This window comes from Pipistrellus kuhlii, unplaced genomic scaffold (assembly GCF_014108245.1).
Source record: "Pipistrellus kuhlii isolate mPipKuh1 unplaced genomic scaffold, mPipKuh1.p scaffold_m20_p_7, whole genome shotgun sequence".
In the NCBI taxonomy this organism is placed as follows: Eukaryota; Metazoa; Chordata; class Mammalia; order Chiroptera; family Vespertilionidae; genus Pipistrellus; species Pipistrellus kuhlii.
The window spans coordinates 31,001,660-31,027,256 of NW_023425573.1; the positions used below are offsets into that span (position 1 = coordinate 31,001,660).

The window sequence follows — 25,597 nt, forward strand, 5'->3', positions numbered from 1 at the left end:
GAGCCAAGGGCACATGCCCTTGGGGAACTCACTCCCAGTGGCCCTGAATGTCACCAAAGCTGGTGGAGTGCCCATCAAACAGCGCACTGTCCAGGCCACACCCCACGAAGCATCACGTGGAAAGGCAGCCTCTCCTAATTTTTTTTCATCTGGTCCAGGGGAGCAGTCGGGAATGTCTGTAAAGCAAAACCTGCCTTCCAGTCCGCAAGCCCTGGACCCCGAACCCCTGGGGTGGAGAGACAACTCCCTCTGCAAGCTGCTTCTGCTGATGACAATCTCGGATGTGGTGGCCATTGTGTTTGAATAAGGAAGAGCTTACGATTTTTGCTTTAAAACCTGTAAACTGCAATGTGAGAAGAGGTTATGTAAGGGGCCCCCGGGGAGGCATCCGCCTGGAGCGGGGCCCAGGGGAGGGGTGAGGAAGCCCCAGCCAGAGGGCAAGCGAAGGAGAGGGTGAGTCAGTGGTCTCAGATCCAGGAGCAGGGTAGGGGAGTGAGGGGGGCAAGGAGTCTGCCCCTCAAGCCCGCGATGTGGCTGGGGATGGGCAGCCCCACGCAGGTCTGCAGGGAGCATTCTCTGAGAATAGCAGTCTTCCTGTTTGCTCAGGCCTCGGGGTGTTCCATGATTGTGGGCTTAGAGGCTTCAGGGGGAGAGTTTGGGTCTTGTGGCCCCAGGATGCTGCTCTATGGAATGGGGGAGATGACAGGTCACAGCGCAATGTGCCTGACCCCTGACCTCAGCCCCACTGACAGGTGACAGACCTCACAGTGGACGCAGTCCCAGGTGACCTCACCATCTCTCGGACCCCCATGAGAACTAGCTTCACCCTCCTCCCCCATCCCTATCCAGGAAACGACCATCCACAGCTGGAAGTCGCTCAGACTTAGGGGACTTAAGGGCCTGGGGCAGAACAGGCTCCTCAGGGACACGTGATGGTGGGAACAAGTGAGTCACAGAAGTTTCTGGAACAGCTCCTGGAGCAGGGGTGCATGGAAAAGGGCCTTCCTGGACGGAGCCCCTGTAAGGCCTGGCTCCCCGCCCCACTGGCTCTGGTCCCGACGTGCAAATAGGTATTCTGGGGACGTGGCTGGGAAGTCAGATGACGTGCCCTTGTTTGTGGGTGGGGTTTGCAGCAGCCATTAGCCCTCTGAGGGGGATGGGTCATAGTGGGTCCCATAGAGCACATGTGTCAAACACAAGGCCCGCGGGCCAAATCCGTCCCGCCAGGCCTTGCAATGTGGCCCGCACCGCGCTGTCATCACTGCACTCCGCTGCGTTTCCATCACAATGACAGTTTATGACTGTTCAGTAAACCATTCGGCCCGCGATTTAGGCTGGATTTTAGATTTTGGCCCCTTCTCTGATTGAGTTTGACACCCCTACCATAGAGGGTCTGAGGGTGACTGGGGGAGGATGGGACATTGGGCTTGGTGACTCACATTCTAGCTTACTGGTCTGAGGCAGAGGGCTGGGCTCTGGCCCTCGTCCTGCCTCAGGCCTTGGGGTCAGTTCATGTGCTCCGGTCACAGCCAGGGCCCGGCGGGGCTGCTGCCTGAGGGGTCCTCTGTGGCATACGGCCAGCTGGCAGTCCTGGTGCTCACTCCCCTGGCAAAGAGGGTGCACTCCTGATTCTGTGTATGGGAGCCCCTCCCACCCATCGTCCTGCCAGCCCCTTGCTTCTGGCTACCCCCACCCAGGGGAGGAGGAAACACGTGGCCTGGCCGGCCTCCCCTCACGCGCTGGGTCTGCCCCAAAGGCCATCCATTCACACCGGGTCCAGAGGTGTGAGCGTGGCGGCTGGAGGCAGCCCTGCACAGGAAGCAGGTGGCAGAGTGGGCTTGGTGGTGACCCTTCCTCTGACGGGGCTCTTCCAGCAGGGGTGCCACCTGCCCCCAGACTTCATGGTGGTTTCTCTGCTCCTACACCTCTGACCTGCTCTCATGGGGCTCCAGGTCCCACCAGTCACAGGGGGCCTCCCTCCTTCCCCAGGGCACCTGGGTGGCGAACCTCGAAAATCCGCATCACGGGCTTTGTCTGAGCTGGGTGGCAGCCAAGGGCTCCCGGCCTCTGGCTTCAGCTCACACTTCCTGCCTGGATCCCGGAGCTGGGACCCAACTGGAGGGGAGTGTCCCTGGGCCCTCGCACCTGCAAGGGATCAGAGTGGTGGTGACGCGTGAGGTGTGGGTGGCTGGGTGGAAAGAGGACGTTCCCTTTAAAGGAAGAGCAAGGCAGCCCCCGGACCTTCACGGAGAGAGGAATGTGGGGGCACAGGAGTGTCCAGGTGGAGAGCTGCACATGACCTCTGGGTATAGACGGAGGGAAGCAGGGACGATGGGCCTCCCACCACAGTCAGATGCTCTGGGTGAGGGAGGTGGGGCTGTGCACCCACCAAGGGTCTTTGAGGCCAGGAAGGCCAGGCCTGAGCATCTCCTGGAGCCTGTGTCCACATGGCCCTCTGGACCCCCCTGTGGTGGGTGACACAGCTGTCCTCTGTATGACACCCAGGCCTGGATGCATCGAAGGTGAGTGGCTGTCTCCGCCCTACATGCAGGGTTGATCCCCTCCCCGCACGGCATGGGACTTGGCCCAGGGAGACATCAGCCTCACAGGCACCTCTGTGCGGGCTACGCAGAAAGCTCTTCCCTCCATTCTATCACCAAGCCCACCAACCTCTGCAGGGATCTCAGGCCACCCAAGGGCCCCTTTTGACCCTTCCTCTCCCCCCCCCCCCAGACTTGGAGGGTCAGAGGAGGGGCATGAGAGCCAACGAGACCTCCCAGTTTGGGGTGAGGGGAGGAAGTGAGGTTCAGGAGGTCCAAGGTGGGCTCTTGATGGGGATAGAAGGACAGGCAGGGGATGACACGGCTCCTGGTCCTCCATTCCTTGCCTCCTCCAGCCTCAACTCTGGGGTGTGGGTGAAAGGGAGGCTGCCTTTCCACGTGATGCTTCGTGCGGTGTGGCCTGGACAGTGCGCTGTTTGATGGGCACTCCACCAGCTTTGGTGACATTCAGGGCCACTGGGAGCGAGTTCCCCAAGGGCATGTGCCCTTGGCTCAGCAAGTCTGCAGCCGCATCCGGCTCTTTAGTCAGATTTTCCTGTTGGTTCCAACAGGATTTTCTGGGTGTGTGGAAAGGTAGCGGGGAGGAAACGTATTGACATAGCCACCGTTGTTTTATAATCATAGATAAGTTTGCTTACAAAGAAGCAAAGTGTCACGCCTGAGGACACTCCCCTCCAGTACAGGTCCTGAGCCTGAGGAGCCACGCCTGAGGAGCCAAGCAAAGGTGAAGGACCCAGCCAACTGGTACTTCAGAGTCAGTGAGCCAGACCTCCTGGGTGCACAGTCTCCCTCAGTCGGACTGGCCAGGAGAGACGTGTGTTCTCATTGGTACAAACCAGGCTGCACATGGCTGCTCCCCAGCCCTGGTCTCCATGGGGCACCCTTTGCTCAGGACAATGGAGGGCCAAGTCCCTGCAGCCTACCCCGGGCACCCAGCTCCCCTCCCTGCCTTCTAGGTTTGAAGTCAGTTCCTCTCCTGGAGCCCTAGCCATCCCCATCACTCTTCACCGGCTCCCCTTCCCCCACTGACCCTGTGGTCAGTCCTTGGTCCTCATCCACCTGACAGCTGACCCCCAATGCTCCCCTGTCAGCGTCCTTAGCTGCTGCCTCCTCCTCTCCAGCCTCCAAACCTCCAACAGCTGAGGCTGAGCCCCTAACCCCTGCTCTCCCCTGCTGGCGTCTCCCATGGGCCGTCCTGGGGTCCCTTGGCTTTGGACACCAGGTGCTGAGGCTGCGGCCTCCATGCAGGCCTTGCCCTTGACCCGGCATGCAGCTGTGGTCTTTCTCCACGGGCTCCACACCCTGGGCCAGCCCATCACCAACTGTGCCAACACCTCAGGACCTGTACCACTGTTCCCTAGGGATGGGGCCCTGGGGCGCTTCTCATAGGTGTTCACACAGCTGCCCTTTCTCTGGGGTTCCCTCACCAAGTGTCCTGAGACTTTGACCCAGTGAGGTGTGGTCACTGTCTACACCAAGGTGTTGGGTTAGGGTTGGGGTTATATGAACACATGTGTCACAAGAGCAATAAAGTCTGATGTCCCAGCAGGTGGAGATGAGGCCTTGGCACGTGGGTCCCGAGATGTCCCCACCTGTGGACTTGTGGGCGCCCCCACTCCCCCCACGCCCAGAACTCCTTCCCAGCTGTAAACGGGTGAACAGTTGGCTGCCCTGGGTCTGTTTATCTGTTCGAATGACTGTCCTTTTCACCAGGCCAGTGCCCCGAGTGAGCCCCAATGAATCAGAGGAATGGCATTTCGAAGCATAATCCCACAGTTTTCCCTAGCTCATTTGCCCCACTGTGGCTCCCTGAGGAGCCAGGCTGATGCCTGCGTGGGGCCCAGGGAGCGCTGCCCTGAGAAAGCAGTGGGAGCCCTGTGCCCTGAACCCTGGGGCTCTGCCTCGGGAGGAGACGGGAGAGGTGGGCACCGTGGTGGGGCCTGCAGGAGGCAGCACCACTCAGACTGCCCTGGGCCTGGTCCCTCCTGCCCGTCAGTGGGCCCTGCCCTGTCTCTCACCTGACCCACAGCTTCCTACAGAGGACGTGCCCCCCCCCCCCCCCCCCCCCCGGCGCCCTGTGGGATTGCTGACCCTGGCTTCACGTTTTTCTCGGGACCTCGGGCTTGGCCGTGTGGCTTCGCTGGCCTGTGGGATGAGGACCTCCCCGCTATCCTCTATGTAAAGAGCGTGTCCTGGCGGCTGCTCGAGCGCAGGGCAAACCCCACCGGAAACCGAACCTCGGGCAGACCGTGAGCCTGAGGAGCCACGCCTGCCGCTGGGCCTCCCAGGTTCCGGGTGGCTTATCACAAGGCGTGAGTGAGGGGCTCGCTGGCTAAGGCACCGGAATCCTAGCCTGCTGGCCAGGCGCAGTCTCCTTTGGTTTGTGCTGCTCGGATTCCTGGCCAGGTGGGTGCGGTCTGCGCACCGCCTGTCTTTCCTCGGCGGCGTAACGCTGTTCCTCTGTTCAACTCCCACCCCCGTTTTAGAAGCGAGGCCCCTGTTCCTCTGTTCAACTCCCACCCCCGTTTTAGAAGCGAGGCCCGGGGTGCTTAGCTCCAGCTCCTCTGAGGAGGGAGGCGGGGCCCTTGAGGGCTGTCCTGGGGTGCAGACCCCGTGCCCTCTGAGCCACAGCCCCGGAGCTCTGTGTGTGCAGATGCCAGGTGGGGAAGGAGGCCCCACCGTGGTGGCCTGTCCCACCAGCTGTGCAGCGTCCCCCTCCCCGAGCCTGGCCTCCTCCACACGGCTGTCTGTCCTGTCCGAGCCCCTCAATGGGCCATGGGCTTTCTTCTTTTTATTTTTTTTCTTTTTATTTTAATTTCTTTATTGATTAAGGTATCACATATTTGTCCTCAAACCCCCATTCCAATTCCCCCCCCCCCCATGCTCTCACCCCCCTATTGTCCTTGACCACTGGTTAGGCTCATCTGTATGCACATAAGTCCTTTGGTTGATCTCTCCCTTTTATTCCCACCCTCCCTCTGAGGTCCAAGAGTCTGACCCATGGCTCCTTATCTCTGGGCCTGTCCTTTTTTTTTCTTTTTATATATATTTATAATTGATTTTTTTACAGAGAGGAAGAGAGAGGGATAGAGAGCTAGAAACATCGATGAGAGAGAATCATCAATCAGCTGCCGCTGCCTCCTGCACCCCTCCCCCCCACTGGGGATGTGCCCGCAACCAAGGTACATGCCCCTGACTGGAATCGAACCCGGGACCTTCCAGTCCACAGGCCAGCGCTCTATCCACTGAGCCAAACCGGTTCTTGTTCATCAGTCTATGTTGTTTACCGGGGCTTTTTTTTTTTTTAATGGACTTTTCCACGCGGTCAGGTGCTATAAACATTTCCCCAGTCTGTTGTCTGTTGTTTGTCTTTTGAATGAGATTCATTTATTTCCTGAAGAAAGAAAGGAGCTTTTATACGGTAAAATTTACGAGTACTTTTTGTTGTGTTCCTAAGATGGTATCGTCATTGAAAGGTTTTTTCAGCCCAAGATATAAGAAATAGTAAATGTCCTCCTGGCATAAAGCACACTTTTCAGAAGAAAAGGAGAGGGAGAACAGCTCTTGAACTTAGTCACATAGCACCCTTTTTCCTCCTCAACGATGTTGACTGACTGTCTTTGCTTCAAACTCAAGTATTTGCATCTCCTGAGTTCTGGATCCAGAGGCCCTGGAGGCTGCCCACAGCTCCCTCCAAGCCCACCCCAGGCCGACTGAGGTGGGCAGGGAGAGCAGGTGGACGGCGAGGGGAGCCTGGAGGAGAGTCTGAGAAAGATAACAGCTCACATCGGTGCCCAGGGAAGGGCTGGTTCTTCCTTTGGCCCAGAGATAACCCCTCCCATTGGGGTGAGGGTGGAGGGTGTGGCCTCATACCTGAGCTGGCAGGTGAGCTTCTCTGGGAATCAAATTCATACTCTGCAAGGGGCCACATGCAGCCTGTGGCCTGGGGCAGGCCCCGGCAGAGGGCCTGAACCCACCTGCCCTGCCGTGCCAGCTCCCAGGACCCGCCAGCATGCTGCTGACCCTGCAGGGCAGCATGCAGAGGTAAGGCGAGGAGTGGGGGGCGGACAACTGGGCCCTCCAGGAGAGACAAAGCACTTCTTTAATCCTCGGATATTCTGAGAACCTGGCAGAAAGGAATCATTCTGTGTTTGACTTAAAAAGGAAGTCGCGTGGTTGGGGGCTCTAACACTCCCCTGAATCCACCCCCAGGCTTGGGCCTCTGGGGGACAAGAGCCCAGGACTGAGGAGGAGATGAGGATTTGGGGTTTGGGGTGAAGGCCTGAGTGGGGGACTGAGAGGGGCCCAGACCTCTCAGTGGCTGGGCCCTGTATCTGTGGTGACCTTCCATCCCCCTTCATGGAATTGGCAGTTGCCTGCATTTGCATTCGGGGACGCTTGCTGGTGGCCTGCATGTGCGAGAGGGAGTCCCTGCCAGCTTTGGGTGACACGTGGCTGTTCCCCTTTATAAGCAGAGGAGGCAGACTCTCGGATGCACTGAAGTTGGAGAGAGGCGGGCCTGGTCTGCAGATGCTTTGCATTTTACTTCTCTGCTTCATCCCACAAGCCTTTTTGGGGGATTCCAGCACCCCTGATGCCCTCCCCTCCACCTGTGCCCAGCCCTCGCTGTGGGCCCTGGGGGCTGGCGGAGATGGGGGAAGGTCCCAGTTGTCACCGTTCTGTGAGGAGGAGGGAGATATGAAGGCTGGGGGTAGGGTCACTCTGGCTGGGGCGACGCTGGGTTTCTCTGGCTGCCCAGCATCCTGTGCTCAGGGCGAGCGAGGCAGCGTGGGGAGCCCCAGGGCCTGGGCTGTCTGGTTGCTCTGAGTGTCCCAGGCTCACGGGTTCAGCTCAAAGCGCTTGGAGGAAGGGGCTCCCAAGTCACTGCAGCCACAGAGTCCCTGTCCCCACAGGGACTGCTTAGTTCCCTTGAATTGTGCGAACGTTTGCAGGCTTCTCTCGCTTGGCCCAGCAAACGGTGTGCTTGTTTGTTGAGGGGCAGAGAGAGGGCAACCGTGGGCAGGGACCCCGTGGCCTGGGGCAGTCCGAGGAGCTGTGAGCAGAGCCGAGACTTTCTGGCCGGATGGGCTGTGGCGTCTCAGTGAGTCAGTCTCCTTGCCTGTGATGGACTTTGGCACAAACCCTCCCCAGTGACTTCAAGGTCAGAATGGCACAGCATCACTTCCAGCACATTCTACTGGTCGAAGTGACATCCTTTCATTCCCAATTGAGTGGCAGTGAAATGGGCGGCATCTTGAGGGGAGGGAGCAGGTAGGTGGGTGTGGCGGGACAGCATCTGTGTCCGCATTTCTCCTCTGCCACTTCCTGCAGGTGGTGACAACGTGGCCTGCTTTTCTTCTTCTGGACGAAGTCCCGGGTGCAGGGTGACCCACACTCCTCTCCTCTGTGATTTGGGGGGTGTTCAGTTTGTAATGCCTGGCACCCCATCACTTTCTTTTAAAAATAATTTTTACTTGATTTTAGAGAGGAAGGGAGGGGGGAAGAGAAATAGAAATATCAGTGATGAGAAAGAATCATTGATTGGCTGCCTCCTTCATGGCCCTGCAACCTGGGCGTGTGTCCTGATGGCATTAACTGTGGCCTCCTGGTTCATAGGTCGACGCTCAACCACTGAGCCATGCTGGCCGGGGCCCTGTTTCTTTGATTTGGCCTATATATGGATGGCTCTGTGCTCTGAACTTGCTGGCCCACGGTCTCCACTCCGCATTGACCAGGTCTCCGGCCCCTGGCCTCCGGGAGCCTGTGCCGGCCTCACGCAGGTCTCTGTGGCAGTGCTGGAGGCTGGCTCCTCAGTGCTTTCTCTCTGCCCCCTGAGTGGGAAAGGGGTCTAGGCCTCCTGTTCCCTGAGGATCAGCCTTTGCTGACAAGTGCTTGTGTGTGAGTGTGTTGTGTATGTGTATGTGAGTATGTGTATGTGTGTGTGAGTGTGTGCATGTATGTGTGAGAGCATGTATGTGTGAGCAAATGTATGCATGTGCATGTATGTGTGAGCGTGTGCATGTATACATGTGTGAGTGTGTGAGTGTGAGTGTGTGTGTGTGTGTGTGTGTGTGTGTGTAGGGACGCCCTGAGAAACTGTTCAGTCTCCTCCTAGCCCTTGCTGATTAAATGCTCTCTCTGCCCTCACACCCTTCCAGCTGAAGTGCCATTGGGTTCCATGAGGACCAGGTGAAGGGACAATAGTTGGGTGGATGAGCAGTGACTGCTGCTAGGGGATAGCTTTATCTGATGGTTTTGGATCCTACACGTGAGCTCTGTGTAGGTGGGGCCCTGCATTCGCTGAGGAAGAACTTGTTCTAAGAAAGTCCAGAGTCCAAGGCCAGAGGGAGAGCTTCTAGGCCATGAAGTGGGGGGGATGGCAGCGACCCTTTCCAGTCCATTCTGCTTCCCTCCGGCTCTGGGACCCTGACAAGAAAGAGAGGGTGGCGCAGGTGACCGGGTGTGTGATTCTTCTACCTATAGTGCTGGATTTTGGGGGTGATTTGTAAGATCACCCCCCAAAAAATTAGAGATTAGGCTGGGTATTGTTTTTCTAGATCCCAGCTAAAATTGGCTGACCGCTGAATGACGGTCAAACATTTGGTTCCATTTCCTTTTATAACCCCCCTAGAGGGCAAATGTTTGTCCATTTCTCATGAGCTGGTCAATGGGCCATTGTGAATCTTGCTCATATGCTGGCTGTCTTGACTGTTTATTGCTCACAGTTTTATATCTTTTATTGGTTGTTACCAGATGCCAGGAATTCTGCCTGAGTAACCTGGGAATGGCCTCACCTGGGGCGCGCACTGGCCAGCCCTCGGCTCACAGGGGCGTGGGCTTGGGCCTGGTCGCCTTACGCTCTCCCCACTGGGCACCAGTGGAACTGGACCAATGCCACATCCCGTTCTCAGTTCCAAATGCAGGGAGTTTGAGGCTCCTGAGCAACGCGGCCACCCCCAGAGGGAAGGGGTGCCACAGAGAAGTGTTTATTCGAGAGGTGAAGTTCTTAGGGATCGAGGTGGCTCCTTCCAGCTACAGGTGCTTGGAAGCGTGATTGCATGGTTTATACTTTTCAACTATTTTTCATAACTTTCCTCACAATTATTGGCTTTTTTTTTTTTTTTTTTTGCAGCTGGAGTCATTTAAACAGTGTTAAAATTTTACTTTTTCAAACAGCTTTATTGAGCTGAGACCGGTTTGGCTCAATGGATAGAGTGTCGGCTTGGGGACTGAAGGATCCCGGGTTCGATTCCAGTCAAGGGCATGTACCTTGGTTGTGGACATATCCCCAGTAGGGGGTGTGCAAGAGTCAGCTGATGGATGACTCTGTCTCATCGATGTTTCTAACTCTCTATCTCTCTCCCTTCCTCTCTGTACAAAATCAATAAAATATATTAAAAACAAACAAACAAACAAACAAAACAAAAAAACCAACTTTATTGACATGTAACTCACATACCAAGCCAATCATCCATTTAGCCTCGTGCCACCACTGGGCTCTCGTTAGAGACCAACCATCTGTGCATCTATAAGGAGTCGCTAAACCGCAGTATTTGGGGGAGGGAGTTTTATGGTGGAACAAAAGGTCGACTGGAGAGTACCATAAGGGAGACCGGCCTGGCAGGCGTCCCAGCAGGGGTTAGACCCGGCAGGTGGCTGGGGACAGCACGCCGCTTGCCTGGGAGGGCCTCAGGAGTTCAGTGGGGATGACTGGAGCACAGGGACCCCGTGGCTCTGGGACCACAGTAAAGCCTTCTAGAAGGGCGACCCTTTGGGGTTTGGAAACTTGTCCCTTCTCACTCTGGTGCAGACTGTGGTTCCCCCAGATCCGTGCACCTCACTGGGGCCCTGCTTCTCCTAAGCCCCCCAGCCGCTTCTCCTGGCCACTCCCCTTTCTGCGTCTAAGGGGTCCCTGTGCTGCTGCCCACAGGCCACTGCTGACTTGGGCGCCCTTCCCTATTGGGCCCCACTCACTGCTGTTCTATCACTTATTTAAAAAAATAAAAAAATATATATATATTGATTTCAGAGAGGGAGAGATAGAAACATCAATAATGAGAATCATTGATTGGCTGCCTCCTACACGCCCCCTACTGGGGATCGAGCCCTCAACCCGGGCATGGCCCTTGACCGGAATCGAACCCAGGGCCCTTCAGTCCGCAGGCCAATGCCCTCTATCCATTGAGCCAAACCAGCTAGGGATATCACTTTCCCCACTCACATTTATTTATTTAGTTATTTATTTTGCATTTAACCATGCAATATGCAAACTAAGTCTATTATCAGGTTGTAGATACAAGATAATTAGCCATTTATATACAACAAATGTTAATATTTCAAGAAATATGATTTTAAATATAATATCACTTATTTTAAAAAACATTTTTATTGATTTCAGACTGGAAGGGCAGAGAGATAGAAACATCAGTGATTGGAGAGAATCATTGATTGGCTGCCTCCTGCCCACTCCACATTGAGGATTGGGCCCAATCCAGGCATGTGTCCTGACTGGGAATCGAACTGTGACCTCCTGGTTAATAGGTCGACGCTCAACCAATGAGCCATGTCAGCGGGCTATTCTATCACTTATTAAGGATAAGCTACTCCCACCTGTCATAAGGATTGGGGGAGCATCAGGGAGACAATGACTTGGAGAACAAGGCAGAAGTGAGGGAGGGAAAAGCTTATCTAGCGTCCGTGTGTGTGCATTGTGTGCAATGTGTGTGCAGAACATGCAGTGTTGATAGTGTCCACACTGTGTGCACTGTGTGTGCAGTGTCCTCAGTGTGTGCACTGTATGTGCTTTGTCTGTGCAGTGCTCATACTGTGTGCAGGGTGGGCAGTGTGCTCAGTGTGTGTACTGTGTGTGTAGTGTCCTCAGTGTGTGCACTGTGTGTGTTTTGTCTGTGCAGTGCTCATACTGTGTGCAGGGTGGGCAGTGTGCTCAGTGTGTGCACTGTGTGTGCTTTATCTGTGCAGTGCCCACAGTGTGCTCAGTGCACGCAGAGTGTTAAGTGTCTGCAGCGTGCACATTTCCCTTCCCGGGCGAACCCTCAGGGTCTCTGGCATCCACCTGAGCTTGTCCTCCCCACGTGGTGCCGCTGGGCCCTGACCTGGCTCTTTCCACTGGCATGCTCTGCGGGGCGTGCCTGGGCTCTTCCGGCTCCGGGAGCTCCCACCTGCCCGTGTGGAAGGCGGGGTGCTGTGCGGGTGGGCGGGGACGGTGTGGCTGCCGATGAATGTGTCTCTGGGCACAAGCCTCTTCCCCAGCGAGTGGCCTCAGGCGAGACATGTGATCTTCCTGAGCCCGTGGGTACCAGCGACCCCCTGGGACTCCGTGGGGTAGAGCAGGTCAGGTGTCAGGGGACTCGGTGACTCCAGGACAAATCCTTGCACGTGTCCTCTCTGGACAAAGGCTCTGTGCGCTTTAACTCAGAGGTCCTGAGAGGTGGTGTCCATCACAACAAGGGGGCGCCCTGTCCTAGCCCGTCTCTCCCTTGATCTGGTCACAGTGTCTCCCTCGGGGACTCTTGCCTGAACCTCACCTGCTGAGTTCCTAGGGGGGCCCTCTAAGTGTCCTCTTTTGTGGGGCTTCTCCCTTTCTGTGTGTGTATGTGTGTGGGGGCCGGAATGCCAGGATGTACTACCTCTCGGCCCCCACCCAGAATGCACCCCTGGGGGGTGAGTTCAGGGGTCTCAGTCAGGCCAGTCTCCAGGGACCCCTGACCTGCTCTCACCTCCACCTGTCAGACTCCTGCCCACTTCCCGGAGAATGGATCTGCCTCTTGGCTTTGGGCAGTGGGGAGTGTGGCAGGGGGCCAAAGGGGAGTGAGTCTGATGATCCATCCACCCAGGGCCTGGCAGGCCGGCACACAGTACAGGAGCCCAGCCTGTGGTACATGGGGGGCACAGGGTATAGCCACTGAGGGCTCAACAGGAGCTGTTACATGGGTGATGCTGAGCTGAGGTGGGTGGGGTGGGTGGCACTGGTCCCTGCTGTACCCCTGACTGTGGCTCCCCTCCCCACAGGTGCTTCTGGACCCTCCTCCTCCTGACCCTGACTCTGACCCTGCTCCTGCTGGTTTGCCGCCTGCATGCGGACATGGAAATGCTCACACCGTGAGTGCTGCTCCCTCCCGGACCAGCACAGGGCCCCAGCCTGCCTTTCTCCAAGCACTGGCCAGTGACCGGGCAGGTCACACCTCCTAGATGGCCTGACCCATTAGCTTTTGGGACCCATTAGCAGCTTCTTCTTCTTCTTCTTCTTCTTCTTCTTCTTCTTCTTCTATCCTTGGGTAAGGACTTTTTTCTTTTTCTTTTAAAATATATTTTATTGATTTTTTACAGAGAGGAAAGGAGAGGGGGAGAGAGACTAGAAACATCGATGAGAGAGAAACATCAACCAGCTGCCTCCTGCACACCCCCTACCGGGGATGTGCCCGCAACCAAGGTACATGCCCCTGACCGGAATCGAACCTGGGACCCTTCAGTCCGCAGACAGATGGTCTACCACTGAGCCAAACCGGTTTCGGCCAGCCTCCACTCTTGCCCTGTGGTCAGGTTGGCCCATCCTGATATGAAGAGTCAGCCAAGAAATGCCAGACACGTGGCCCAGGCCACAGGGCCAGCACCATGTCAGGTGCCCCAGGAGCCAGACAAGAAGTTGGGGGGCCCAGAGAGGAGCCAGCGTCTAGGGGTCCAGCCTGCAGTGCATGAGGGTCAGACGATGCAGCCACCTAGGGAGAATCATGTTTGTGCCAGCGGGACCTTGGGGGCTTCAGGGTTGGGGGGCCTCTAGGTTGGAGGGACCACAGTGATGCAGCTGGGAGTGTGCTGGGTTGGGGTCTCTCCCAGTGGGGACTTCCGGTTGGGGTGCACGGGGGTGGGGCGAGCAGCGTCCCTCACTGATGGCAGTACGCTGTCCTCCCAGCCTGCTCGGCGGCCAGACGGAGGGGCCGCCCGTCACCAACATCATGTTTCTCAAGACGCACAAGACGGCCAGCAGCACGGTGCTCAACATCCTCTACCGGTTCGCCGAGGCGCACAACCTGTCGGTGGCGCTGCCGGCCGGCGCGCGCTTCCACCTGGGCTACCCCTGGCTCTTCCTGACGCGCTACGTGGAGGGCGTGAGGCAGGACGGCCCGCAGCGGCACTTCAACATCATGTGCAACCACCTGAGGTTTAACCTGCCCGAGGTGGGGCTGGGGGTGCCCGCTGCAGGTGGGAGATGGGGCGGGGCGGAGGGGCAGGCCTTGAAGGCACCTTGTGGTTTCGAGGCTGACGCGGGAGGGCGTCAGGCCTGGCCACGGGAGAGGATGCGGGGTGTGTGCAGGGCCCTGGCTGGAGGGGGCTGGCAGCGGTCCATTGGGAGACCCTGCCACTCCAACCCCCACTTCTCTTGGCCTGCGATCGCTCTGGGAATCAGACAGGGGTGCCCTCACAGCCTGCCGCCCTCTCCTCCTTCTCCAGATTCCTCTTGTTCCCAAACTGCACAGTCTTCCCACCCCCAGGACCTTTGCATGTGCCGCCCCCCTCTTGTGGGCCATTTGGGTCTCAGGTTCTTAGAGATCATCTCCTCCTGGGAGCTTCCCTGACTTCCCTCCCAGGAGAGAGAGGGCGTGGAGGGAGTTTGGGGGAAGGGCAGGGCCAAGCTCCAGTGTTTTAGGATCATTCTGGACACTCGTGCAAAGTGGCAGTCAAGGGAGCAAGGTGGCGAGGACGGGATGCAGGGAAGCCGGTGGGAGAGGCGGTGGGCAGGATCAGGTGTGCAGTGGGGGTGGGGGTGGGGGTGAGGGTGAGCAGTGGGGGTGAGGGTGGGGAGTGAGGGTGAAGGTGGGGAGTGGGGGTGAGGGTGGGCAGTGGGGGTGGGGGTGGGGAGTTGGGGATGGGGTGGGCAGTGAGGGTGAGGGTGGGCAGTGGGGGTGGTGGTGGAGAGTGGAGGGGGGAGGGTGGGGAGTTGGGGGTGGGGGTGGGGGTGGGCAGTGGGGGTGGTGGTGGAGAGTGGAGGGGGGAGGGTGGGGAGTTGGGGGTGGGGGTGGGCAGTGGGGGTGGGGGTGGGGAGTGGGGGTGAGGGTGGGCAGTGGGGGTGAGGGTGGGGAGTGGGGGTGAGGGTGGGCAGTGGGGGTGGGCAGTGGGGGTGGGGGTGGGCAGTGGGGGTGAGGGTGAGGAGTTGGGGGTGGGGTGGGGGTGAGCAGTGGGGGTGAGGTTGGGCAGTGGGGGTGAGGGTGGGGAGTTGGGGATGGGGTGGGCAGTGGAGGTGAGGGTGGGCAGTGGGGGTGAGGGTGGGGAGTTGGGGATGGGGTGGGCAGTGGGGGTGAGGGTGGGGCGTTGGGGATGGGGGTGAGCAGTGGGGGTGAGGGTGGGGAGTTGGGGTGGGGGTGGGCAGTGGGGGTGGGGGTGGAGAGTGGAGGGGGGAGGGTGGGGAGTTGGGGGTAGGGGTGTGCAGTGGGGTGAGGGTGGGCAGTGAGGGTGAGGGTGGGGAGTTGGGGGTGGGCAGTGGGGGTGGTGGTGGAGAGTGGAGGGGGGAGGGTGGGGAGTTGGGGTGAGGGTGGGCAGTGGGGGTGAGGGTGGGCAGTGGGGGTGGGCAGTGGGGGTGGGGGTGGAGAGTGGAGGGGGGAGGGTGGGGAGTTGGGGGTAGGGGTGTGCAGTGGGGTGAGGGTGGGCAGTGAGGGTGAGGGTGGGGAGTTGGGGTGGGGGTGGGCAGTGGGAGTAGAGGTGGAGGGGGGAGGGCACCTGCCCCCAGAGCTTCTGGGAGAAGCCGGAGCGTCACCACAGCCCTCGTTCTGTCTCCGCACAGGTGCAGAAGGTGATGCCCAACGACACCCTGTACTTTTCCATCCTCAGAAACCCCGTCTTCCAGCTGGAGTCCTCCTTCACCTACTACAGGCACTACGCGCCCGCCTTCCGGGCCGCCCCGAGCCTGGACGCCTTCCTGGCGGCCCCGCACGCCTACTACAACGAGACCCTGGACCTGCGCAACGCCTGCGCCCGCAACCACATGTGGTTCGACCTGGGCTTCGACCCCAACGCGCCGGCCGAGGAGGGCTACGTGCGCGCGCGCCTGGCCGAGGCGGAGCGGCGCTTCCCGCTGGTGCTCATCGCCGAGCACTTCGACGAGTCCATGGTGCTGCTGCGGCGCCGGCTGCGCTGGCGGCTGGACGACGTGGTCTCCTTCAAGGTCAACTCGCGCAGCCCGGGCACCGTCACCCGCCTGACGCCCGAGGGCCAGGAGCGCGCCAAGCGCTGGTGCGCCCTGGACTGGCGCCTCTACCGCCACTTCAACCGCACCTTCTGGGCCGCGCTGCGCGCCGAGCTGGGCCCGCGGCGGCTGCGCGCCGAGGTGGAGGGGCTGCGGGCGCGGCGGCGGGAGCTGGCGGCCCTGTGCCTGCAGGACAGCGCGCCCAAGAACAGGACGGAGATCACCGACCTGCGGCTGCAGCCCTTCCAGTCCGGGCAGGCCGACATCATGGGCTACAACCTCAGGCCGGGCTTGGACAACGAGATGCTGCGCATGTGCCAGAGGATGGTCATGCCCGAGCTCCAGTACATGGCGCACTTGTACGCCCTGCAGTTCCCCGAAAAGCCGCCCAAGGTCATCCCCTTCCTGAAGCAGAGCCCCTCCGGGTGATGCCCGTCCCTGCGCTGTGGTGTGGGGAGCCCTGGGCCGGCCTCAGGCTCGTGGCTGGGCCCCTGGGATGACAGCCCCCGCCCGCCCCCAGGGTCCAGGGAGGAGGACTTCTGCAGGAGGAGCTCGGTGGGGCGCAGAAGAGAGCCTGTTTGTGGTCCTTGGGGAGGGACTGAGGGCGCCCTGCCTGGAAGGACAGGGTTCCTGGCTGCTGGGAGATCAGGGTCATATGCCCGCGCCCATCAAAACCCGCTCCTCTCACAGCTCTGCCTGGGGGCTCAGCCTGGCCTGCCTGCCGGGTGCTGGCGGCCCCTTCCGTTCCCCTCAGGGCCTCCAGCTCAGAGGACCTGCAATGATGGGTACTCCTGTGTGTCCACACTTTTCAGGTGAATCAGCCCTCCCTCCCCCCCACCAAGAGAGAGAGAGAGAGAGAGAGAGAGAGAGAGAGAGAGAGAGAGAGAGAGAGAGAGAGAGAGAGATCAGAATAGGAGGCAGCAGCTCTGGAACACTGGGAACAGAGGACGTGGCCAGTGCCTTCTTGCCTGAACCGAAACCTAACCTTGTCACTAGTAATAAAATATAAAACGAGCTAGCCAGGTTTGATGGCTCTGAATGGTCAGAGCTATTAACTCATTGTCCAGTTGAGATAGTGGTGATTGAGGCAACTTGAATTTGTTAATCATATGTAAATGTAAATTCTTGTTGATTTTCTGTTGTTGGAACTTCTCACCTAAGAGATGTCTTTGTCTCAGAATCTCAATAAAAGGAATGGTAAAAGGCCAGAGAGGGGTTAATCTTCCTACTAGAGGTGGGCTTCCCGCCTGGCCCCCATTCTCCCAAATTAACTCTTTTCCAGTCTCTTCATTTTAGTGTGCGGCCTTCTCCAGAAACCGGACCCTGCGTGGGCCCTGAACTACACGGGTCGCGTTAAGGGATCCCACACCTTCTCCCAGGAGGAGAAAACATTTTCAAAGAGATTTTAACCCACAGAGCAGGGTGAACAAGAGCTTTCTTGGTACCATGGCTCCTGTTAGGGGGACACTCCACACGGCACTGCCACCATGCGACTTCAGCTCTTTCGGGAAACCCGGCCCAGTTAAGACAGGTCAGTAAGCCAGGGAAAGTAGAATAGGAACCTAGCAGTTTACAACCAGCTAGTAAATCCAAAATCCTATATTCTATAACCAACGGCAACTAAGAATAAATGATTTGCACTTCTTCCTAACCAGAGCTATACAGCTTAAATGACTCTCCAGAGAGATAGCAGAAATCCAAGTAGTACAGTTTGTACCAACCATACCGAGGATGATAAAGTTAGAGAAATGAATTTGCCCGGCCTGGTGTGGCTCAGTGGTTGAACGCTGTCCTATAAACCAGGAGATTATGGTTAGATGCCCAGGTTGCAGGCTCAGTGGGGATTGTGCAGGAGGCAGCAGATCAATGATTCTCTCTCATCATTGCTGTTTCTATCTCTTTCTCCCTCTTCCTCTCTGAGATAAAAAATAAAATAAAATAAAAAGAAATAAATCTCATTTTGGTGCATCGCCATAAATCTGATGATGATTCTCTTGAAACCTCTCCTATGCCTTGGCCAGGTTGCTCATTTGGTTACAGCATCTTCTCAATATGCCAAAGTTTTGGGTTCAATTCCCAGCCAGGGCACATATAAGAATTAATCAATGAAGGCATAAATAAGTGGAACAACAAATCTAGGTCTCTCTCTCTCTCTCTCAAATTAATACAAATTAAAAAAAAAAAAAAAGATCCTCCCCTAAGACTTCCCCTAAACTCCCAGCCTTTAAAACCCGTAAAACAAAGGACCCAGTGTGAACTTTCCTTCCTGGGAGCATGCCAAGCCTTATCCTTCCTCCTCTTTCCCCCCCACAGGCATGCACTTCCTAAACTCTGAGGGTCCCATGAGACTTGCAACCAGGGGAGCAACGGGCAGTGGCAGCTCATCCAGGGCTCACCCCCTGAACCAGCCTCCGAGGCCCCCTTGTCTCTGACTCCAGTGAGCCGACATTGGCTCACTTATTTCCCCTAAAGTTCCTGGAGAGCCAAAGCAGCTCCGCCTCATCTCTCCTGCTGCTGCCTCTACTCCAAGCCCTTCCTTGCTTCACTGTCCCAGCGTTAACGAATGTCCTCTCAAAATAAAAAATAAAAAGAAGAATGAGTTTTTAGTGAGATTAGAAGACATATTGCATCAAATTTGAAAAGAAAAGACAATAGTTGGAAACAGAAAAAGTGATTTCCCAAACACTGACGAGAGATGGTGAAGAACAGGACGCTACAGAGCCAGAGCTGCGTCCCTCTCCCTAACCCAGAGGCCCCCTGGAATGCAGAGAAAGGGAATCAGATGCCGGATGAACAGCTAGGGGATGATAGGCGGCTCAGAAGGATAGTAAGAGCCACGGATAAGAAACTATAGTCAAATGAGAAGGACTGAGAAAGAATCCAGTGCCCTGAGCATCAGGCAGGCTCCCAAAGAAGGCAAGACCCACACCTGGGCGAGCCTGGGCCGTGCGGACCCAGGATACGGAGGAAAGCTGCTGCTTCTGAACCCCGAGCAGGCTGTAGGTTGTGTTGTGATGGGGTGGGGAGAGGAACCTCCACCTCTGCCACGTTCCATCCTCAGCGGCACAGAACCTTGACCTCTGAGTCACTATAAACATTCCATAGCATCTGCATATTCAACCCAAAAGGCCGAATATGCTGGCATCCTGTGCAGCTAGTGAGAGCTCCGAGCAAACGCTGCCTCCACCTTTTTTGGTGTCAGGGGCTGCCTGCTGCAGGGGCATGTGCTTGTCTTAGGGGGAGTGGGGATGGCCCTGGAAGCAGGCAGAGGTGACAGGCACTCATCCCAGAAGCCTCAGAATGGGCGGCAGTCTTCCTGGGGCCGGGCCTGTGCTGGAGGAGAGGGGCCGGGGGCCGTCAGGAAGCGTCAGCAGCCCTCTCCTGGCTCACCGCTCCTCTCCACCTGGTGGCCTTGTAAACCCCCTCTGAGGACCTGAGGGGACACAGCAGGGCTGTCAGCTCCATGTGGACATCATAGGATGTCTTCATTTTCCCAGAGCCCATTTCTCCCTGGAATGATCCTTCACATTGGAGGGAGGGGCAGGAAAAGGAGGGGCGGGGCCCAGGATGTCCCTGAGGAGGCCAGCCCCTCAGGGCCCTGACCGCACTCTCCCCACGGTCCTGGCCCAGGCTGTGTCACCTGGGCAGCAGTCACCTGGGCAGTGATCGCCCACGCAATGGCCATCCACAAAGCCACCATGGGGACAGCAGTGGGGGAGTGGTGAGGGTGAATGGGCCAGCTGGCAGGAGGGAGCCCTGGGAGGCAGTTGGTGCTGGGGAGGCGGTGGGAGGAGGGGTGGGATGCTGGCCCGCCTGGTGGAAGCCAGGCCCCAAGCAATAGACATGGGGCTGGAGCCCAGTGAGGGCCCAAGCGGTTCCATCCTGGAGGCCAAGGGAAGGGCCATGGAGTGTTATGCAGTTTGAGGCACCTCTGCAGGAGACCGAGGGCAACAGTGACCCCCCAACCCCAAGTCCCCAGCACCCCAGGGTGGAGGGGGTCAGCCAGAAGAGAGGAGCCCTGTGTGGACCCATCCTGACCCTGGCACCCACCCCGAATGCCCTTGTGTATCCCTTAATTGCTCTGCTGAACTACAGCCATACTGCTGGCGAGAGTCCTGGGTCTTTTTTAAAAAAATATATATTTTATTGATTTTTTTTACAGGGAGGAAGGGAGAGGGATAGAGAGTTAGAAATATCGATGAGAGAGAGTCATCGACCAGCTGCCTCTTGCAAACCCCCCCTCCCCCCGGGATGTGCCCGCAACCAAGGTACATGCCCTTGACCGGATTCGAACCTGAGAACTTTCAGTCTGCAGGCTGACGCTCTATCCACTGAGCCAAACCGGTTTCGGCAGTCCTGGGTCTTGACGCAGCCCTGGGACCAGGCCAGCTCCCGCCTCCCGCCCACACAGTGGGCCCTTGTCTCCACTCAGCTCGCTGGGTCCGAAGGCAGGCAGGCAGGCAGGCAGTCCTGTGCCCCCACCACAGCCCGCTGTGCAGCTTCCTGCGGTGCCCGGTGAGTCCCTTCCCTGCTTCCCAGCCTCCCAGGGCCGGGACCCTGCTCCTTCTGTCCTCCTGGCTGCCTCTCTTTGGGCTGATCCCCAGTGGGACAGTCTCCTGGCTCCAGGGGCGGGTGGGACTCCGAAGGGCCTGGATAGATCCCGGGGATGGGATGGATGCAGACCGGGGGCCCAGTCCGCAGGACCAGGTGGGCCTGTGGGTGTCGCTCCACCAGGCAGAGGGTGTGGAACAGAGCCATTGTCCGGCAGAGCACGGGGCAGGCAGGTTGGACTGGAGCCCCCGCGGGGGTGGGGGACAGAGCCAGGGCCCCTCTGCCTGATTTCTATGCCAAGAGCCGTGGCTCTTCCTGGGCGGCGCTTCAGCAGGTGCGCGGCCCAGCAGTGACAGGTGCAAAGGATAATAGAGGTGCTGACTCAGAAGGGCGGTGTGGGTAGGATGACCTGTGCTGGCCCATGCTCCAGGGCGGAGCCCAGGCTGGACAGGCTGCAGGCAGGTCCAGGGTGAGCCTCTTCGAGGCAGAATAAGCCCCAGCAACTTGCCCGGGATCCAAGGTCAGAGGACCAGGTTCTCTTGGGGGGTCCCATGGCCTCCCTGGGCCTCAGCTTCCCTTCTGAGATGTGCTGCCCCCAAGAAAGGCCTCCCCGTGCGGGTGGACGGGCACCCAGACTTAAGGTCTGGCTCCAGCTGATGTGCAGATGTAGCCATCTAGTCAAGTCAAAGCCCCAGAACCTGCTGAACTGGCCGCGCTGGGAAGGGACAGCTGCCTGGGAGGAGGCCTGGCACTCCCTCCTCAATGGGGGCCTCCCAGGACGTGGGGCTCTGGTCCGGGCAAGGATGCTCCCGGTGCTGGGCAGCCCTGTCCCGCTCTGGGCAGCAAGCAGACACACCAGCCGGTCTGGGGAGCCTCCCGCTAGGCCGCTCCATCCCCAGGCCAGGCGTGGGCCTGGCTGCCTGCTGTGCTGATGCCAGCTCGGTGGTCCCAGGCCCTGGGGACGGAGCCAAGTGGAGAGAATGTCCTGCTGTATCCATTCAGCCCGGAGGGACATGTGACACCCACACCTGCTTCCTGCTTTCACGTTCAATACACTGGGCCTCAGTGCACAGACTAGAGTCCCCCCCTTACTCCGCCCCGCCTCCCCGCCCCTGCCCCTGCCAACCTCCCATCTCCCGGAGCTCCTCTCTGCTGGGAGGGACAGGGGCAGGACTGTAGGATGGTGGTCTCTCTGGCCTCCTTGGGGTCCCTCTCACTGCTCCTCTGGCCTACACCATTCCTAGGTCTCTGAGGCACGTGTGGGAGTTATCGGGGGCCCCTGTGGGTAGCGGTGGCTCTGTTGGACCTCCCAGGACCCCCAGCCACTCTCAGGAGCCCAAGGGGCAGGGTGGGGGATCACCTGACCCCACAGATGTCCCTCTGAGGCCTGGAGTTCAGGCCCCTTCTCTGCAGACCTGTGGGGGCCACCTTGGTCAGCAGGTGATGCCCACCTCTCCTGGCTACTCCCCACCACCTCCTGCCCCTGGTGACCCTGCAGGTCTGAGAAGAGCGGTGGCAGCAGCTAGGGTGCCCTCCTCCCTCCGGTGTGTGGAATGTGCCTGTGGGTGTCTGTCTCCCACGCGTGTATCTGTGCGGGTGTCCGAGCGGATGTGTGTGAATCTGCATGTGTCTCTGCTTCCTGTGTTAAGTCTCCCCCTGTTTTTTGTTGTTGTTTGTTTGTTTGTTTTTCTGACTGGTGTGTCATTTTCTGGGCCTCTCTGTGTTTGTGGGCATGCTCCCGAGGTTGGGGGCCCCTAGTTGGGGACACTAAACCCCTCCTTGTCCAAAACGTTGGGTCCCGATGGTGCACTTGGCTGGCCTCCTGGGCGGGTGGTGCTGACCAGGCACACGGGTGTGGAGGGTGATGGGGCTCTGGCCAGGCTCCCTGCTTTCCCTCTGTGGGCTATGTTGACAGCAGGAAGGGGCCAATTTGGGGGTGCAGTGGCCGTGAAGACGAGGTGGCGAAGAGGTGGCGGGAGCCCGGGCCAGAGCGGTTGGAGGTGGGTGCAGGGAGGCGTCTGCACCTACAAAGCCCCTCGCCGCCATCGGACAGAGAGGGGGGTGTGCCTGGACCTTGGCCGCTGAGCCGCTGGCCCTGGGCTCGCAGGGCATGGGGACCCCCCGAGTCCCCACGCGGACCGTGCTCTTCCGGAGCGAGAGGAGCGGCCTGACCTACCGCGTGCCCGCGCTGCTGCCCGTGCCGCCCGGGCCCAGCCTGCTGGCCTTCGCGGAGCAGCGGCGCAGCCCCAGCGACGCGCACGCCCACCGCCTGGTGCAGAGGCGCGGCGCGCTGGCGGGGGGCTCCGTGCAGGTGAGTGGCCTTGCGGGGGCCGGAGCGGGGGGGGGGGTGTCCTTACGGGGGGCGGGAGGGGGTGCCCGGTGCGGAAGGACAGGACACTGAGGCTGCCCCTCCCTCCCCCCTCCTCCCTCCCGGCAGTGGGGCGCCGCCCAAGTGCTGGACACGGCGGCCCTGGAGGAGCACCGGTCCATGAACCCCTGCCCCGTGCACGACGCGCGCACCGGCACCGTCTTTCTCTTCTTCGTGGCCGTCCGCGGCCAGACCCCCGAGGGCGCGCAGATCGCCACGGGCAGGAACGCCGCGCGCCTCTGCTGCGTGGCCAGCCGGGACGCCGGCCGCACCTGGGGCCGCGCGCGGGACCTCACGGCGGAGGCGGTGGGCGACGCGGAGCGGGGTAGGCGCGGCCGGGGCTCACCTGGGGGCCTGCACCTGGGCGGGGGGGGGGGGGGGGGGGTTGTTCTTCCCGCTGCTGCCCGGCCCCGCCCCCAGCCTAGGGACCATGGAGGCTCTGCCATCCTCCACCCGAGTCCACAAATGGGTGTTGGTCACGCCAGAAAGAGCTGTGTCTTATTATTTATTTATTTATTTATTTATTTAATATATTTTATAGATTTTTCCCCAGAGAGGAAGGGAGAGGGATAGAGAGCTAGAAACGTCAATGAGAGAGAAACATTGACCAGCTGCCTCCTGCTCATCCCCTGCCGGGGATGTGCCCGCACCCAAGGTACATGCCCTTGACCGCAATTGAACCTGGGACCTTCCAGTCCACAGGCTGACACTCTAGCCACTGAGCCAAACCGGTTTCGGCAGAAACTGTGTCTTGATCTGAGCCCCCAAACCCCAAGGCCTCCCTCCTTAACCACTTCCTCCTCCTCCTCCTCCTCAGCAGCGGGTGGTTGCAGGCAGGTTGACCTTACCACTGCCTCAGGGGCCACCCCAACCCTGTCAGGGGGCGGCTCTGAGAGCTGGAACTAGTCAAAGGGCTGCCTGCTGGTGTGGGCCCCACCCCGGGGCCTGGCCCAGGCTGGAGGGCTCCCCAGTCCTGAAGCTTCACGCCTGCCCCCCCCCATCCCTCAGCTGCCCCTGCGGGGACAGTGCTCGCACTGGCCGCCGGCTCACATGCTGGGAACCTGGCCCAGTGGCCTGCCTGGGCTCCCACGCGTGCTCGTGTTCTCGGGAGGCTTGTCCAGCCCGGAGGATCAGGGTGGCTTGAAGGGGTGGAGGGCGGAGGCACGGTCAATGGGTGGCTCCCTCACAAACTGCTCCTTAGTCCGGCACTGCCCCCCATCCTCCCCACCACCTGGCACTGTGGCTGCTGCTCCTGAGGTAACCAGCAGCCCCTCCCGTCTGCAGACTGGGCTACATTTGCCGTGGGCCCAGGCCACGGCATCCAGCTGGGCTCGGGCCGCCTGCTGGTGCCAGCCTACACCTACCATGTGGACCGGCGGGAGTGCTTCGGCAAGATCTGTAGGACCAGCCCCCACGCCTTCACCTTCTACAGCGACGACCATGGCCAGACCTGGCACCACGGCGGCCTCCTGCCCAACCTGCGCTCGGGCGAGTGCCAGCTGGCTGTGGTGGACGGAGGGCAGGCGGGCAGTGTCCTCTACTGCAATGCCCGGAGCCCCCTGGGCAGTCGTGTGCAGGCCCTCAGCACAGACGAGGGCACCTCCTTCCTGCCGGGAGAGCTGGTGCCCACCCTGGCCGAGACTGCCCGGGGTTGCCAGGGCAGCATCCTGGGCTTCCCAGCCCCACCCTCTAATAGGCCTGGCGATGAGGGATCATCAGTGGGCACCAGGAAGACTCCCTTTCCTCCAAATCTCTGTCCTCGAGCCCAGGAATCCCCGGAGGAGGGGGCTGGAGACACCCTAAGGGGTGGGGGGCTGGGTGGGACAGAGAGATGTGGGGGCGGAACAGAGGGATCAGGGGACCCCAGCCCAGGGCCTGAGACCGGTGGGGACAGGAGGGCCTGGTCCCTGCAGCTCCCTAGGCTCCCTGTTGCCCTGCCTCAGAGCCCCACATGGCTGCTGTATTCCCACCCAGCGGGGCGCAGGGCACGGCTCCATATGGGTGTCCACCTGAGCAGGTCCCCCCTGGACCCCCACAGCTGGTCGGAGCCGTGGGTGATCTACCAGGGCCCCAGCGGCTACTCTGACCTGGCGTCCATCGGGCCCACGCCTGAGGGCGCTCTGACCTTCGCCTGTCTTTATGAGAGCGGAGTCAGGGTGTCCTACGAGGAGATCTCCTTCTGCATGTTCTCCCTGCGTGAGGTCCTAGAGAATGTGCTTCCGGGGCCCGGGCCCCCTGGCCTGGGGGGCAAGCCCCGGGAGCAGTGCTGGCCCTCCTGAAGGGCCCTCTGACCCCGCCTGGCCCGGTGCGCCCAGGAGGAGTGGGGAGGGCAAGGGCCTGGATGGAGCTCTGGATGGAGACCTTCGGCTTCTTTATGGAGCGCCGGGAGGGTAGGCCTTCATGAAGGACCCTGTGCAATGACACAGAAGTTCCGTTTTAATATGTTAAGCAGGCCTGGGCCTTGAGAAGGGAGCTCACAGCTGGAAGCCAGAGGAGGTGGGCTCTCAGCCTTGTAGGGCTGTGGGTAAGGGTGACTGGGGACCCTTAGACTAGAACAAGGTGCTGCACTGTCCTGGTGCCTGGCTCTTTAATCTCACTCTGCTTTCTGGTTTCCGGACTGGAAATAAAGGTGTGCATTTATGTCCAGAGACGTTTCTCTTGAGTTCTTTCCCTGCCAAAGCCCTAGGGAGGGCACCCAGTTCTCTAGCTCACGCCTCTGACCACCAGCCCAATCTTGCTGCATCGTTGGCTCCCTATCCCCACCCCACTGGCCAAACTCTCCGAGCCCCGGGGCGTCAGCCGTGGGGCAGGATGAGGGCAGGAAAAGCAGGTCTCAGTATGGCAGCCCCCAGAGGTGTCTGGTCTGCACATGGGCTGCCCTGCGTGACTGCATTTCCCATTGGAGTGCAGCGAGCAGGG

General features: G+C 59.4%; 2 protein-coding genes across 5 annotated transcripts; both read left to right on the forward strand.

Moving 5' to 3' along the window:
- The first annotated feature begins 6,397 nt into the window (after positions 1-6,397).
- Positions 6,398-16,306, forward strand: GAL3ST2 (galactose-3-O-sulfotransferase 2). Of its 3 annotated transcripts, none has more exons than XM_036420910.2 (4): positions 6,398-6,605; positions 12,591-12,680; positions 13,492-13,756; positions 15,358-16,306. In XM_036420910.2, exons 1-4 carry the CDS (start codon positions 6,574-6,576, stop codon positions 16,186-16,188), a joined length of 1,218 nt encoding a protein of 405 aa, XP_036276803.1. In that variant the 5' UTR covers positions 6,398-6,573; the 3' UTR covers positions 16,189-16,306. The 3 variants fall into 3 exon arrangements, with proteins under 3 accessions (XP_036276803.1, XP_036276801.1, XP_036276802.1); XM_036420908.2 differs by having other exon boundaries at positions 6,455-6,605; positions 13,492-13,781; positions 15,358-16,288; XM_036420909.2 differs by having other exon boundaries at positions 6,456-6,605; positions 15,405-16,287.
- A 3,881-nt stretch (positions 16,307-20,187) lies between these two features.
- On the forward strand, positions 20,188-25,324 carry NEU4 (neuraminidase 4). 2 transcript variants are annotated; one of them, XM_036420907.2, is made up of 4 exons: positions 20,188-20,274; positions 22,418-22,621; positions 22,748-23,003; positions 23,963-25,324. In XM_036420907.2, the coding sequence occupies exons 2-4, from the start codon at positions 22,421-22,423 to the stop codon at positions 24,955-24,957; spliced, it is 1,452 nt and encodes a 483-aa protein (XP_036276800.1). In that variant the 5' UTR covers positions 20,188-20,274; positions 22,418-22,420; the 3' UTR covers positions 24,958-25,324. The 2 variants fall into 2 exon arrangements, with proteins under 2 accessions (XP_036276800.1, XP_045431525.1); XM_045575569.1 differs by lacking the exon at positions 20,188-20,274 and adding an exon at positions 21,537-21,871.
- Positions 25,325-25,597: the final 273 nt, after the last annotated feature.

Bases quoted from the DNA above. Each gene is read 5' to 3' on its own strand.
- GAL3ST2 (XM_036420908.2), top strand. From the start codon at position 6,574: ATGCTGCTGACCCTGCAGGGCAGCATGCAGAG. The intron at 12,681-13,491 runs GTGAGTGCTGCT...CTGTCCTCCCAG, and splicing joins GACATGGAAATGCTCACACC to CCTGCTCGGCGGCCAGACGG. The intron at 13,782-15,357 runs GTGGGAGATGGG...GTCTCCGCACAG, and splicing joins GCTGGGGGTGCCCGCTGCAG to GTGCAGAAGGTGATGCCCAA.
- NEU4 (XM_036420907.2), top strand. From the start codon at position 22,421: ATGGGGACCCCCCGAGTCCCCACGCGGACCGTGCTCTTCCGGAGCGAG. The intron at 22,622-22,747 runs GTGAGTGGCCTT...CCCTCCCGGCAG, and splicing joins TGGCGGGGGGCTCCGTGCAG to TGGGGCGCCGCCCAAGTGCT. The intron at 23,004-23,962 runs GTAGGCGCGGCC...TCCCGTCTGCAG, and splicing joins GGTGGGCGACGCGGAGCGGG to ACTGGGCTACATTTGCCGTG.